Source organism: Coregonus clupeaformis, chromosome 13, assembly GCF_020615455.1.
Source record: "Coregonus clupeaformis isolate EN_2021a chromosome 13, ASM2061545v1, whole genome shotgun sequence".
Taxonomy (NCBI): Eukaryota; Metazoa; Chordata; class Actinopteri; order Salmoniformes; family Salmonidae; genus Coregonus; species Coregonus clupeaformis.
This window is the reverse complement of record NC_059204.1, coordinates 1,694,112-1,710,394: the sequence shown is the minus strand read 5'-3', so window position 1 is coordinate 1,710,394 and position 16,283 is coordinate 1,694,112. Positions and strand designations below refer to the sequence as shown.

Here is a 16,283-nt window from a genome sequence, read left to right as displayed (position 1 = left end):
TGAAATTGTTGCATGTTGCGTTTACATTTTTGTTCAGTAGAGTACTGGGTCGGACCCCCCTTTGCCTCCAGAACAGCCTGAATTCTTCGGGGCATGGAAACGTTGGTCTCAAGGGACCTAATGTGTGCCAGGAAAACATTCCCCACACCATTACACCAGTCATCTGCTGCAATAGCCCATCTGTGACAAGGACCGATGAGTTGTGGGTTCCGAGATGCCGCTCTACACACCACTGTTGTACTGTGACGTTATTTGCCCGTTTGTGGCCCGCCTGTTAGCTTACACGATTCTTGCCATTCTCCTTCGACCTCTCATCAACGAGCGGTTTTCACCCACAGGACTGCTGCTGACTGGATGGTTTTTGTTTGTTGCACCATTCTCGGTAAACCCTAGACGGTGTTGTGCGTTTAAAGGCCGTCCGTTTCTGAGATACTGGAACCGGCGTGCCTGGCAACAACAATCATACTATGCTCAAAGTCGCTTAGGTCACTTGTTTTGCTCATTCTAACGTTCAATCGAACAGTAACTGAATGCCTCGATGCCTGTCTGCTTGCTTTATATAGCAAGCCACGGCCATGTGACTCACTTTCTGTAGGAGCGAACCATGAACAGGGTGTACCTAATAAATTGGCCATCAGCAGAACTCAATCGAAGTGTGACATTTGTGCTAATTCTAATATTATGCCACCAATCTAACTTCCTTGTAAACTAACGCAAAATGATGACCTCAACAGTGGAAGCGACACTGACTACAGCTGACAACCGCTCCAGCAGTGCAACCCGAGAACTCCAACAAGATTTTGCAAGTGAGCAGCAAAAGGAATGAGGAGAAAGTGATCGCTGCAGATGAGTTGAAAACTCGACTACGGCTGAGACTACAACCAGGGCCGAGTGAGTGGTCTCCAACACTCTACAGCTGATGGGAAACAGAGTGGGAGTGGGGCTGAGAGCCAAGAGAGATTAGATAGAGGCTGTGTCTCAGGCACCCTATTCCCTATAGAGTGCACTGCTTTTGACCAGGGCCCATATGGCTCTGGTCAAAAGTAGTCCACTATAGGGAATAGGGTACCATTTGAGACACAGCCAGAGAGATAGGGAGTGGTTTTCCCATTACGATGACTCACGCTGCGATAGCAGAAAAATGTTAACATAATTTGAGCAATAGAGACCCAGAGGACAATTCAATTAGGGGGATTTACCAGAGTTGAATAATACAGATCTAGTATTCCACAATTTATATACATCTATCATCATGTAGTTTCTCAATTCTTATACCAGAATGTATGTTCATTCATTCATTAAATAATAGATTCAGTTAACACCTATGTAATTTGTTTCTCTCAACATGAAACCTAATGTCATGTTCTAAGCATCTGTACAGAGCATCCTTGCTACATAAATCAGGGCAATGGCACCACATTCTGATTGTAGTCTATGCCGTTTGATGACATAACTGACATTGTATTTTCTGTATGAGTGACTGTGAGTTTGGAGACCTTTGGAGACAGGTGCTGGACAGGAATGACAAGGACTTGTGTTCAAGTCCCACTGCAACCAAAACAAAATATGCAATGGAGAAGCGCAAAGTAAAATGGATACAGGCAGGCGCTCTAGGCTGGGCTAGCAATTCCAGTTACCCGCTTCACCTCTAATTCTTTGTGAAGCTTTTCTGCTCTCGACTTTTCGAGGAACAGATTCTGCTCAAGCTGCCGAATACGGGCATGCTCCAATTTCGTCTGAGTCTACAGAGAGGGAGAGAGAAAGGAGAGAGACAGGAGGTGGAAAAAAAGACTCAGAAGGACAGAAACCTGTACAGGTTGAAGAGACGTGTGAAATACACGTCACATGGGATTCTCTGTAACAGCAGTCAACAGATTGAAGGATGAGACATTTTACAGACAGAAACACTGAAAATGTGAAACGTCCCTCTGTCTGTCTTTCTTCACTTACTGTTCGACTCGCTATATGTTTGGCACAGCCATTTGGTCACTCTAACATAACTGAGCATAATAGTGTTGTTACAAGCCTACTACTCTTTAATTAATAGCTTTCACATTACACTATAGGAAAAGTCAAATTGGATCACTTTTGCCAAAGTAATCTTATAAACACACATTCTCATCCCTTCAAAACACATTTATCAAATTGTTTATCTAAGCTTTTTACCAAATCGTAGATAAATACCTCAAGGTCTCCTTTGGTGATGGACTCCTCCTCCACTCTGAACTGAAGGTCTTCCACTTTCCTGTAATAACACGCCGGCCACTAGGTGTCAGGGAAGTCCCACAGAAGAGCATCACAACCAGACAAAGGCTCTCATCCAAAGCAATTTCCAGTACAGTGACTGCATACATTTTTGGCATGCATATTTGAGCCCTGTAGGAATTCAACCCACGACCTTGGCTTTGCTAGCGCCACACTCTTACCAACTGAGCCACAGGAACACACCTGGGTCAAATATACAGTACCAGTCAAAAGTTTTCGACACACCTACTCATTCAAGGGTTTTTCTTTATTTTTACTATTTTCTACATTGTAGAATAATAGTGAAGACATCAAAACTATGAAATAACACATATGGAATCATGTAGTAACCAAAAAAGTGTTAAACAAATCTAAATATATTTCATATTTGAGATTCTTCTAATAGCCACCCTTTGCCTTGATGACAGCTATGCACACTCTTGGCATTCTCTCAACCAGCTTCATGAGGAATGCTTTTCCAACAGTCTTGAAGGAGTTCCCACATATGCTGAGCACTTGTTGGCTGCTTTTCCTTCACTCTGCGGTCCAACTCATCCCAAACCATCTCAATTGGGTTGAGGTCGGGTGATTGTGGAGGCCAGGTCATCTGATGCAGCACTCCATCACTCTCCTTCTTGGTCAAATAGCCCTTACACAGCCTGGAGGTCTGTTGGGTCATTGTCCTGTTAAAAAGCAAATGATAGTCCCACTAAGCGCAAACCAGATGGGATGGCGTATCGCTGCAGAATGCTGTGGTAGCCATGCTGGTTAAGTGTGCCTTGAATTCTAAATAAATCTCTGACAGTGTCACCAGCAAAGCACCCCCACACCATCACACCTCCTCCTCCATTCTTCACGGTGGGAACCACACATGCAGAGAAAATCCGTTCACCAACTCTGCGTCTCACAAAGACACGGCGGTTGTAACCAAAAATCTCAAATTTGGACTCATCAGACCAAAGGATAGATTTCCACAGGTCTAATGTCCATTGCTCGTGTTTCTTGGCCCAAGCAAGTCTCTTCTTATTATTGGTGTCCTTTAGTAGTGGATTCTTTTCAGCAATTCGACCATGAAGGCCTGATTCACGCAGTCTCCTCTGAACAGTTGATGTTGAGATGTGTCTTTTACTTGAACTCTGTGAAGCATTTATTTGGGCTACATTTTCTGAGGCTGGTAACTCTAATGAACTAATCCTCTTTTCCTGTGGCGGTCCTCATGAGAGCCAGTTTCATCATAGCGCTTGATGGTTTTTGCGACTGCACTTTCAAAGTCCTTGAAATTTTCCGGATTGACTGACCTTCATGTCTTAAAGTAATGATGGACTGTCATTTCTCTTTGCTTATTTGAGCTGTTCTTGCCATAATATGGACTTGGTATTTTACCAAATAGGGCTATCTTCTGTATACCACCCCTACCTTGTCACAACACAACTGATTGGCTCAAACACATTAAGAAGGAAATAAATTCCACAAATTAACTTTTAACAAGGTACACCTGATAATTGAAATGCATTCCAGGTGACTACCTCATGAAGCTGTTTGGGAGAATGCCAAGAGTGTGCAAAGCTATCATCAAGGCTAAGGGTGACTACTTTGAAAAATCTCAAAATATAAAATATATTTTGATTTGTTTAACACTTTTTTGGTTACTACATGATTCCATGTGTGTTATTTCATAGTTTTGATGTCTTCACTATTATTCTACAATGTAGAAAATAGTAAAAATAAAGAAAAACCCTGGAATGAGTAGGTGTGTCCAAACATTTGACTGGTACTGTATATGGTCAGTGCTTGAAGTGGAATGAAATAGGGTGACACCATTTTGGATGACAGTATTCATATTAGAGCGAATATTCTTTTAAAAGACTAAAAGACACTGCTTATAACTAAAGATGCCGATACTCCTGCAGTAGAAAATGTGAGGAGTCGGACTGAGTACTCTGTACAGGAAAGCATTGGCCCACTTCAAGAACTGCATACAGTATGTAAATTCTATCTCTTGCAGTACACTTGATTGAGCATGACCAGTGCAATGGAACCAATGGAATAGTCCCAAAAGTGCAAAATCATCCCACCTTGCAAACTGGACAGGCTAAATCAAGCGCACTTCAAGTATGTGAAAGTGTTTGACATACGTATTTGGCCCAGGTATGATCACAGCACAGACAACCATGGATACCTCCCAAATGTCACCCTATATACCTTATTCACAGCTGAACATTCCATTGATGGCTAGTGCGGCTAGTAGGCTTGGGCGTTTTATACCGTATACCGGGGAATTTCGAAATACCGACGGTATGATTTTCAATACAGTTTTTTTTGGGGGGGCACCCCCGCCTCTCGGGGGGTGCGTGCTACGCCACTGCTTATAACTATGAGTTAAGTATAACTATACTGAACAAAAATATAAACGCAACATGCAACAATTTCAAAGATTTTACTGAGTTACAGTTCATATGAGGAAATCAGTCAATTGAAATAAATTCATTAGGCCCTAACCTATGGATTTCACATTACTGGGAATACAGATATGCATCTGTTGGTCACGGATACCTTAAAAAAATGGGCCTCACAATGGGCCTCAGGATCTCGTCACGGTATTTCTGTGCATTGAAATTGCCTCGATAAAATGCAATTGTCCGTAGCTTATGCCTCCCCATACCATAACCCCACCTCCACCACGGGGCACTCTGTTCCCAACGTTGACATCAGAAAACCGCTCACCCACATGACACCATGCACGTGGTATGTAGTTGGGAGGCCAGTTGGACGTACTGCCAAATCGCCAAATTCTCTAAAAACTAAGTTGGAGGCAGCTTATGGTAGAGAAATTAACATGATATTCTCTGGCAACAGCTCTGGTGGACATTCCTGCAGTCAGCATGCCAATTGCACACTCCCTCAAAACTTGAGACATCTGTGGCATTGTGTTGTGTGACAAAACTGCACATTTTAGAGTCGCCTTTTATTGTCCCCAGCACAAGGGGCACCTATGTAATGATCATGCTGTTTAATCAGCTTCTTGATATGCTACACCTGTCAGGTGGATGGATTATCTTGGCAAAAGAGAAATGCTCACTAACAGAATGTAAACCAAATTTGTGCACAACATTTTAGAGAAATAAGCTTTTTGTGTATATGGAACATTTCTGGGATCTTTTATTTCAGTTCATAAAACATGGGACCACACTTTACATGTTGCGTTTATATTTTTGTTCAGTGTATAAGAAATCTAAGATGTGTCAAATAAATGATATCCAGCTCAGGGCTCCAGCTATGCCTTTAGTTTGCTAACTTGCTAACTAAGTGGCTAGATGTCAAGATCAAGCTTCTTGGTTACAGCAGAGACATTCAATCCCCTCCTGGAGCAAGATCCCTGTTGACTAAACAGTTTTGTGCACATTCGGTAATACCGTATACCCCGGTATGGTACAGAAACGGTATGACGGTATGAAAATCTGGATACCGCCCAACCATAGCGGCTAGCTAATAAACGGTTGTGTCTTTCAAAAACTGGGCATATGACAATGACAATGCGCAAGAAATGTTCTTCTGAGTACCCCAAATCGAATCTGTTTTAGAGTGTAGGTGTGCAGAAGTTTTTAATCTACAGGTCACAGGAAGGTTTTTGCATTGGTTTCAATAGCCGAGATGTGAATAAGGTCTATGGCAATAATAATATCCTGTCATAATATATTTTACTTTTATGACAACAGGATATTGAATTGGGATAGCTATATTAAAATAGGATATTCGATTGCTCTGAGAAATGTAGTATTTATATATTTTTGTGCCACTAATCTTGTTCACAAATGACTTGCCCTAACAAGGACAAACCAGCCAGATTACTCCATAGAAATCCCCAACACTGTACCTTTTCTCTTCTTCCAGCTGATTGGCTAGCTCTACTTTGTCCTTTTGATTGCTGGCCAACAGAGTTTTGACTTGCTGGAGGTTGCTCTCCGTCTCTGTGACATACTGTTATCAGAAGAATAAAAAAAAACGATATCAGTGTTATCACTAAGAGTGCATTGACAAGTTCTCAGTAAGTAGACAAACACTTGCCCCCACTAATTTAGGCCTGGTTCACGTGTACAGTGACAGTAGTAACAGAAACATCAATGAATTAATCATGTTTTCATTGTCAAGTTGAGTAGATTTCTTTGTCAAGTCTGTAGATTACACACTAAGGGTCGGTTTCCGGGACAAGTTTAGTCCTGGACCAAAAAAGCTATTTCAATGGAGAATCACTTGATGTACATCCCCGGGCGAACCAGAGCACATTGTAGATGCTTTCTTGACAGGTAAGTATCGCTATGAGTCTGGCAAGGAAGACTAAGTACAGTAACGGCTAAATGTGTGTGTGTGTGTGTGTGTGTGTGTGTGTGTGTGTGTGTGTGTGCGCGCCAGTCTGTTCCAAGGATGTACAGCACAGTCTACTACAATACCATTCTTTCATTGGAGCATCACCATTGAGAATGCTTTTTAGTCCTGGACTATGCTTAATGTATGTCTGGGAAACCAGCCCTATATGTTGTTGACTTCCATATCTAACAGATTCATACTGTATGTCTGACTTATATGTGAAAAATCTGTCTGTGGCCTTGAGCAAGGCACTTAACCCTAATTGCTCCTGTAAGTCATTCTGTTAAATGACTAAAATCGAAATGTAAATATGCATTTGCTTTTCTCATTGCAGTCAAGAGCCAAGCCATTGCGTGACTCATCAATATGGGCAGACTCATTTAGGACAGTTCCCTGGCTGAGCCACAGAGTGGGTGACAGCATGCAGTGACAGTGACAGCATGCATCTGAAATGGCACCCTATTCCCTTTGTAGTGCACTATGTAGGGGAAATGGTGCCATTTCAAATACCCCTGTCACTGTTGCTGCACACGACGTACTCGCACCCATAGGGCTCTGGTGTAGCGTAGTGCACAATATAGGGGATATGGAGTCTTTTGGAAGCAGCCACACTGTCGTCACTGTACCATTGTTATCACACATTCTGAACAAAACCAAACAGAAACAATCTTTCTCGGGCCAACAACATCTGCTGGTCCCAGATCTCTTTGTGGTGTGCTGCCAACTCCTATGGCCATTGTGCAATAGCAGCTCAAACAGATCTGGAATCAGGCTCAACATGCAGTGGCCCCTGGGAAGAGTAGCTGTTGTTGCTAATGTAACATCTAATGGGGATCTGAATAAACCAATAAACCAAATACTTTCCTTGTGAGGCAACTCTGTTTCACACAGTAATCGCAGTTTTATTGTTTTCGTGAACCACGTACGAGAAAAGGTTTGTGTGGCATGCTATTTAATGCTTTGCCATTGCCACTGTCTTGCTATGGTCTTTCTAGGGAACATTTTGCAATTCTCTAAACTTTCTAGTGAAATAAATGCTCGTTTATTTCCTAGCCGTGTGCCTTTGACACAGCATGGTGGGAGACATAAAATATGGGCTAGCCCAAGGCCAAGATCCTCTCTGTTTCCGCTATAAACACTGTCACCTGATTGGTTGAGAGCGCTGGACTTGCTTCCCATGGCCACATTCGTTTTGCATCACGGGTGGGCAGAGTTTGCACATTTTAGCCCGTTCCATAAGTGAAATCTACAACCACCCGGGGCAATGCAAAACAATTGTGCACCTTGTCTAGCAAAGAGACATCATGGAAGATAACATTCCACATTGAATTGCTTCATGAATTTGAGGCTCGGGCTTGTTTATAAACAATGCAGATCTCCAGGCGAACCAGAGATGGTTTATTCACAGGCTAGTACCACTATGAGTCTAGTAAGCAAGGCTAAGTATAGTATAGACTAAGTAAATGTGTATATATATCTGTGTGTTTTGATTTGTTTGCTTGCATGAGTGTGAACATGTTTGTATGTGCATGCGCGTGTCAGTCAGTTCCAGGGATGTACAGTATTACACACAACTATTTTCAGTCCAAATAAATCCAAAACAGACTGGCACTCAGGCTACTGCCTACCTGCAGGTGCTGGGCCTTGAGGGCGCTGAGCTCCTTCTCTACCTCACAGATGTGGCTGGTGGCCTTGGCCACCTCGGCCCGCTCCAGGTCCCTCTCGGCCAGCAGCTGCTCGATGTGCTGCTGTTTCTCCTTCAGTGCCTCCTGCAGCGCAGTGGTGCCAGAGATCTTGCGGGCGTAGCGCGACGACGTCTCCGTGAGCTATGTAGGGGGAGTGGGGAGGGGAGGGAGGTGGTGAGGGAAGGGGGAAGGAGGTGGCAGAAGGAGAGAATGATGAAGTGAGAGAAGAAGGATGGGAGGCAGAGAAGGAGATAAGATTAGATGAAATGTGTCTTGCAGCATTACACATGAATAAATAGATACATACTCAATATAAAAATACAAGAAAAAGGAGGGCTGGCATTACCAGCATTATTTTTTATTCTGCATGGCTCAGGACTTTCATGATATGGTTGAATTATTATTTCATTCAGGTTGAGGGCATTAATTTAGTCTTGGAGCATTAGAAAAACAAATTAAGAGAACTAAACCTAAATACAGATCTAGACCAGGGGTGGGCAACATACGACACCGTATGTTGCCCACAGGCTGATAAAATGGTGGATGTCTATGGATGCATTCGATTCCTTTTTATCCCCCAAAATATTTTTCAATGACATTATTTTGGATAAAAAATGACTTGAAGTTTACACTTGAAGGTCTACAACTAGATAGAAAGTATGTAGACATGATAATACATACAGTGGGGGAAAAAAGTATTTAGTCAGCCACCAATTGTGCAAGTTCTCCCACTTAAAAAGATGAGAGAGGCCTGTAATTTTCATCATAGGTACACGTCAACTATGACAGACAAAATGAGGAAAGAAATTCCAGAAAATCACATTGTAGGATTTTTTATGAATTTATTTGCAGATTATGGTGGAAAATAAGTATTTTGTCAATAGCAAAAGTTTCTCAATACTTTGTTATATACCCTTTGTTGGCAATGACACAGGTCAAACGTTTTCTGTAAGTCTTCACAAGGTTTTCACACACTGTTGCTGGTATTTTGGCCCATTCCTCCATGCAGATCTCCTCTAGAGCAGTGATGTTTTGGGGCTGTCGCTGGGCAACACGGACTTTCAACTCCCTCCAAAGATTTTCTATGGGGTTGAGATCTGGAGACTGGCTAGGCCACTCCAGGACCTTGAAATGCTTCTTACGAAGCCACTCCTTCGTTGCCCGGGCGGTGTGTTTGGGATCATTGTCATGCTGAAAGACCCAGCCACGTTTCATCTTCAATGCCCTTGCTGATGGAAGGAGCTTTTCACTCAAAATCTCACGATACATGGCCCCATTCATTCTTTCCTTTACACGGATCAGTCGTCCTGGTCCCTTTGCAGAAAAACAGCCCCAAAGCATGATGTTTCCACCCCCATGCTTCACAGTAGGTATGGTGTTCTTTGGATGCAACTGCTTAAGCAGGGGGACACGTCTGGCACTGCAGGATTTGAGTCCCTGGCGGCGTAGTGTGTTACTGATGGTAGGCTTTGTTACTTTGGTCCCAGCTCTCTGCAGGTCATTCACTAGGTCCCCCCGTGTGGTTCTGGGATTTTTGCTCACCGTTCTTGTGATCATTTTGACCCCACGGGGTGAGATCTTGCGTGGAGCCCCAGATCGAGGGAGATTATCAGTGGTCTTGTATGTCTTCCATTTCCTAATAATTGCTCCCACAGTTGATTTCTTCAAACCAAGCTGCTTACCTATTGCAGATTCAGTCTTCCCAGCCTGGTGCAGGTCTACAATTTTGTTTCTGGTGTCCTTTGACAGCTCTTTGGTCTTGGCCATAGTGGAGTTTGGAGTGTGACTGTTTGAGGTTGTGGACAGGTGTCTTTTATACTGATAACAAGTTCAAACAGGTGCCATTAATACAGGTAACGAGTGGAGGACAGAGGAGCCTCTTAAAGAAGAAGTTACAGGTCTGTGAGAGCCAGAAATGTTGCTTGTTTGTAGGTGACCAAATACTTATTTTCCACCATAATTTGCAAATAAATTCATTAAAAATCCTACAATGTGATTTTCTGGATTTTTTTTCCTCAATTTGTCTGTCATAGTTGACGTGTACCTATGATGAAAATGACAGGCCTCTCTCATCTTTTTAAGTGGGAGAACTTGCACAATTGGTGGCTGACTAAATACTTTTTTCCCCCACTGTATATGTTTCCCACCCGCAAATTACTTTGATGAACAAATCTGAGTCCCAATATGGCCCTCGAACCAGAATTGCCTACCCCTGGCCTAGACACGTGATTTGAACAGATCTGCATTGTGATCAAAAAAGTATTTAGGGAGTAAGTGAAGAAGGAGACAGACGGAGAACCCAGGTGCATGTTCACACACACACACACACCTGAGGCAACGAAAGGTCTAGTGACAGTGTGACTACAGCAGACTCTGTTTGATGACAATAGAGAAGGTGTGTCTGTATTGTACATTAGCCCTAGGGAACAGCACTAAGATGGCCGCCTGAGTGAGAGCATGCCAGACCGTTATAATTAAAAGCGTCCTAATGCTGGCTGAGGGGAAACGGCTAATTAACCCAATGTGGTACATGCACATCATCCTATGCCTACTCTTCCAAATATGTCACCTGACTGATAGGATGGGAAGGGGATTCAGAGTACACAGAGAGACATTTCCATCAATGCTCATAAGATACCAATACTATCTCTTTGTTTCTCTTGCGTATGTATGTGCTGTACCTCGATAATCGCGAATTGTGTCTCCGTGTTCTAAGTATTCTATGTAATGTGTCGCTCCTGTGTTTGTCTGTGATTTGTCTCTTAACATGTTTCTCTCTTGCCAAATATGTATCGTATTGCATATCTCCTTTGTCTTTCATGCAAACATCCCTCTTTGTCCTTTCTAAATCTCTCTCCATCTCTTTCTCTCTGTCTCTGTCTCTTCCTTTCAGTCTGTTTGTGTCTGTCAGATTTCTGAGGGTCTGCAAAAATGTTTAGAATGCAGTTAAACACTTGTCCTAATAAACACTTTGGGAGCATTTATACCAGTGTGCTGATGTACTTTTTGTTCTACGTTGTCCTCTCTGATCCAGAACCTGGAAGAAATGTTTAATGGACGTGCTCATACAACCCCATTAGACTTGCAGTTATAGTCATGAAAATACATTGGTGTGTGTGTATACTTGTGTCTATGCATGCATGTGTATCTCTCACCAGGCCAGTGCGGCTGGGCCGCCCGCCCACCGAGGAAGCCACAGAGCTAACAGAGCTGATGGATGAGCTGCTGGGGCTGTGGGCCAGCGACGACACCCCCATAGCCATCCGCTTGCTCTTCTTGGCCTTGGCCGGGCTGGTGGAGGGGAAGCCAATGCGGATCACCTTGTGGATGGGTGCGAACAGGCCAAACCTAGGCGGGCACTGGAAGTACCTGGGTTAGAGGAGAGGAGGGAGGGGAGAAGAGATACCTCGGTAACACTTTATTTGAAAGCATTTCGCTACACCCGCAATAACATCTGCTAAACATGTATGTGACAAATAAAATGTGATTTCATTTGATTTTGGATAGTCCATCTGTAGACTATCAGTAACATTTCAACTAACTATCTACTAACCCTAACCCTAGCTCTAACTCTAACCTTAACCCTTATTCTAAACCTAACCATAACCTTAGGTAGGCAGTACACTTTTCGTAAAAATACCGTCTGCAACACATATTATTAAAATGTAAACTTGCGTACTTGCTACGTCTCGACCACTACCTCCAGAGGTAGCGCACGGCAGTTGCCCCCCTTGAAGCAGGGATGCGTAAACAGAATTGTCTAGTTGAGCCAACAGTCCTACAGTATAATTTGTATTGCAGAGCAATGTTTTTAAAACAGCTGAAATGTATAGACATTTTCCTAATATTTGAGACTTGTTTTATTAAGTTTGTACCTGAAATTGCAGTAACAGCCTGTTACATTCTAAAATTGTCACAGTAGCTGCTGGCTGCACTGAGCCACGTAAAACTATTGAAGGACATCCCCACCACCAAAAACATGTCAAATGTAGATCATACAAATAGGATATGTTTTTTCATTTGTAATATTATGTGGTGATTTCAGAGGTGGCACGACAGGTCCCAGAGTGGTGGGGGGGAAATTGTTTTCCTGGGGCCCAGCGTTTTTCCTGATCTGCTAGTAGGCTAACCTAACCAACTCTGGATCCTAGTTGTAGCGTATGACATACTAATAAATCAGCTGTAAAAAACGGTTTTATATGGGCTATGATGGGACCAGATCATTTTTCTAATCAGGTCATATGGTAAAAAAAATAAAAAAATACTGGAAAAACTCCTGGCCCTAGGGAGGATGAAAAATGTAAACCCTTTACACAGACAGAGACAACAACTGCGATTGGCCAAAAACTAACAGGGCTGAGCTCGCTGTATGCAGGGTTGCATCGTGTAGGCCTTTGCATTTGTAATTAAAAAGATTCTCATACACTATGTCATCACTATTGTGTTGATTGATTAATTCCTGTCAATCATTTTGGATTAAAAAGGCCTAGGTAGCCTAGCCACCCGAAGTATGAATATAAACCAAATTTGATCAAATTCAAATTTTCTCCGAACACAAATAAATGTGGCCTATTTTAGGCTATAAATACATAGCTTAGGCTATAAAAACATGACATTACGTTTCCCCTGGCTGAGATGGGATCAGAACGCATACTGTAGGCTTCTCTAGGCTACCTGCAGCTGTGGTTGTTATCAGTAGGCTACAGTTGATCAGACTGAAGCACAGACTAACTGTGCATGTTGACAAATCATAAGGCTTACATTTTTTACTTTTTTGTAGCGAGTATGGGCTTCCATATAAAACAGCTTGTTGTGGTGAATTCACTTATACCGATGTTTTCATTCGCAATTTGCTTTTACTACATGTAATGATTTGCATGATATTGCTAAAAAGGAAGCCTGGCTTGTTGTAAGGTAGGCTTACTGTACGTTTATATTCGTATGAGAGGGTTAATCGTACATTTTTGATAGGCTAAAGTTACTTTGTGACGACATGCTGTTATACAGTATTATGGCATTTATTGATTTGTGACAAGTCATGGCTAGTTGTTGTTGAGCATTCCCTCACATCAACAGGTATTTTATTAGAAATCATTCACTTTGAGGGCAGAAACCATGCTTCTGGATAAGTGGGTTGCAATAACATTTGCAGTGGTGAAATCTTTCAAAAGCAGGTTTCAATAAATCAAATAGAAAGTGGAGGGAACTGGATCATGTTGCTGCTAGTTTATGCTAGCACAAATACTGTTCCATCTCAAAACAGAATGTGACATTAATTCTGTAATTAGAAGAAGAGTGAAGTCATATTCTGGAGAGTGAAGCCATATTCTGTTTGCACAGCGATTCATATTTCCATCATTTTGAAAATAATTCAGTTGAATATTGTGTTAGAGGGGAACGCCTAGCTCTAATCGTCTACCATACAGTGGAATTGCAGCTAAAAATAGAACGATGCTGTGTTGATAAAGAGAGCCACATACAGAGAGAGTCTGAGACATAGAGAAAGAGACAGGGGCAAATAGAGAGGCAGAGAGAGAGGCAGAGAGAGAGGGAGAGAGAGAGGCAGAGAGAGACAGAGAGAGATGGGTGACAGACGGTGTATACCTGGTTCCAGCCACTGCACCGTCGTTCTTCCCGAGGGGCTCGTCCAACTCCACGCCGCACCACTCACCCTTGGCAAAGTCAGTCTCCCCCACGTAGCGCACCACTCCTGTCTTAGTGCCCCCCACCTGACAAGACAAAGGAGCATGGTTAACAAGTGCAACATCTTGGTAATGATCACGTCCAAAATACACTGCATAGTAAGAGAAAATATAGAAAACTGCAGCTGGGGTAGATGTGAGGTTGTCTTTCTTTTTCTTTTTGCTTGTTTGTTTTTGGCATATTATTTTTTGGCACGTTGCCCCCAAATGTTGTATACTTTATTAAAGTATTATAGTGTGCATATTACAGGTTTAAAAATAAGGTATGTATACCAATAACCAATAGGCTACTTTCAATGACAATGGAGTCTTGCCATTTTAGGTGGAAGCGGGTGTTATGCATTACTACTGTATCCCATAGTGACACTAAAGGACGTCAACACTTAAGGGTGAAATCAGACAGGCATCTTGGTGTTGCGAAGGGAGACTTCGGCGTTGACAATTCGGAGGTGACAATAGAGCGCATGACTGGAAAAGCTGACATGGCCTACATTCGGGCGCCTGAAAAGAGGTCAGAGCCGGTAACGCTAGTGCGATCAGACAGACTGAGGGATAGACAGAGAGCAGGTTCAGGGGGCTTGAGAAACACAAAGACCACCATGCAGCTTTGGGGGTGATCAGTCTCGGCTCAGTGCTGAGTCTCTCCCATGCCATAACACGAATGACTTCACCTCTAAATTATGCTTTGAACACACCACCAAGGGATGCAAATGCTGTAACAGTCCCAAAATACTGCAGCTGAGAATGGAAATGGCCAGTTCAAGTGTATAGATAATCTGTAAACATAAACCCTACTGCTTTACCATTTTTGCAATGCAATTAGACAACCTTGTCCTATGGTAAATAGTCTCAACGCGCCTTCAGACTGAGTCATCTCTTCCCCATCTCTTACTCATCTCTTTCCCAGGAGGGTAAGGAGCAGGAATGGATAGAAGGACAGGAAGGATGATAAAGAAACGTATTCCCTCTAAAGTTCAATCATATACAAACAAAGTGGACGGTTGCAAACAGAGATCCATTCTCATTGTAAACTGTCTTGGAATGCCTTGACGATTACAATATTGTGTCCTCTCCCAAACCCCCCAAAATACTAATAATCTAAAATCTAAGATAATCAGACATGGTATACAGTATATTGACATACAACTTTCCAAGCATCATTATGGCACACTTCTCCTATCATCTTGAGGCTATTTTCTCCTCATATAGGCTATGCAGTTTCATATAGTTTGATATTTGTATCAGCAAAGAACAATCAATAATACCAAGGTAAACCATATAAACTGCAGCCCAAAGTTTGATGAAACCAAGGTAAAAGGCAGTAACTGACGTGAGTGATGTTAGTTACTGTTTTTTCCCTTTATTTTCACTAACTTTTTACAGTTGCCAAAATTCAAATTTTTATTTTGACTAAATTAGCACAAAAAAAAATATATCTGTTTTTGCTTTGTCATTATGGGGTATTGTGTGTAGATTGATGATGAAAAAATACAATTTAATCAATTTTAGAATAAGGCTGTAACCTAACAAAATGTGGAAAAAGTCAAGGGGCCCGAGTTGACTAGAAGGGGCGGCAGGCAGTTTAGTGGTTAAGAGCATTGTGCCAGTAACCGAAAGGTCGCTGGTTCTAATCCCCGAGCCGACTAGGTGAAAAATCAGTCTGTGCCCTTGAGCAAGGCACTTAACCCTAATTGCTCCTGTAAGTCGCTCTGGATAAGAGCGTCTGCTAAATGACAAAAAATGTAAACGTAAGTAAATCCACTCTAACAGTGGAAAAGCACAGTTAGAGCTGATACCACCTCTGTCTGTGACAGTGGGACATTTTTTGCGCATCAATATATCCCTTTTTTATATTTATTTTGTACATTTTGGAGTATTTAATGTAAACCCACTGTTAGCACATACTGTATGTTAACTGTTAATTGTTAATAGAAAAAACTCAAACATTAAAAGAGGTTTCAATAACTTGATATTGTGTTTCTTTGTTCTTCTATTGAATATTAGGGGCACATTATTTATTAAAAGAATCCGGGTGATAGAAATGGAATTAATCCAAATGTAATCTGATTATTATTATTACTAATTTTGAGTAATCCAATGTATTATGTTACTAATACTTTCATTGTAATATAATCTGTAATCAGTAAATGATCCACTTTTTCTAGTAATCTGCCCAACCCTGATTACCCAAAACAATAACCTAACAAACAACAGGCCATATCATTCTCCTAGAGGCCAAACAATGACATCATCCATGCCAGCGTGTATCTCTTACCCAAAGCCCTGC

At 42.1% G+C, this 16,283-nt stretch overlaps 1 protein-coding gene across 4 annotated transcripts in view; it reads right to left on the bottom strand.

The window, feature by feature from the left end:
* clip2 (CAP-GLY domain containing linker protein 2) overlaps positions 1–16,283 on the bottom strand; it is a 59,198-nt gene that overhangs the window by 16,153 nt on the left and 26,762 nt on the right. For 2 of the 4 annotated variants that reach the window (XM_041893715.2, XM_041893716.2), the window contains exons 4-8: positions 13,899–14,023; positions 11,450–11,663; positions 8,238–8,435; positions 6,119–6,222; positions 2,185–2,245 (exon numbers count right to left, since the gene is read on the bottom strand). In XM_041893715.2, the coding sequence (XP_041749649.1) occupies positions 2,185–2,245; positions 6,119–6,222; positions 8,238–8,435; positions 11,450–11,663; positions 13,899–14,023 (702 nt within the window). Of the gene's footprint in view, positions 1–1,637; positions 1,743–2,184; positions 2,246–6,118; positions 6,223–8,237; positions 8,436–11,449; positions 11,664–13,898; positions 14,024–16,283 lie in introns of all 4 variants that reach the window. The other 2 variants (XM_041893713.2, XM_041893714.2) reach the window with 2 other exon arrangements.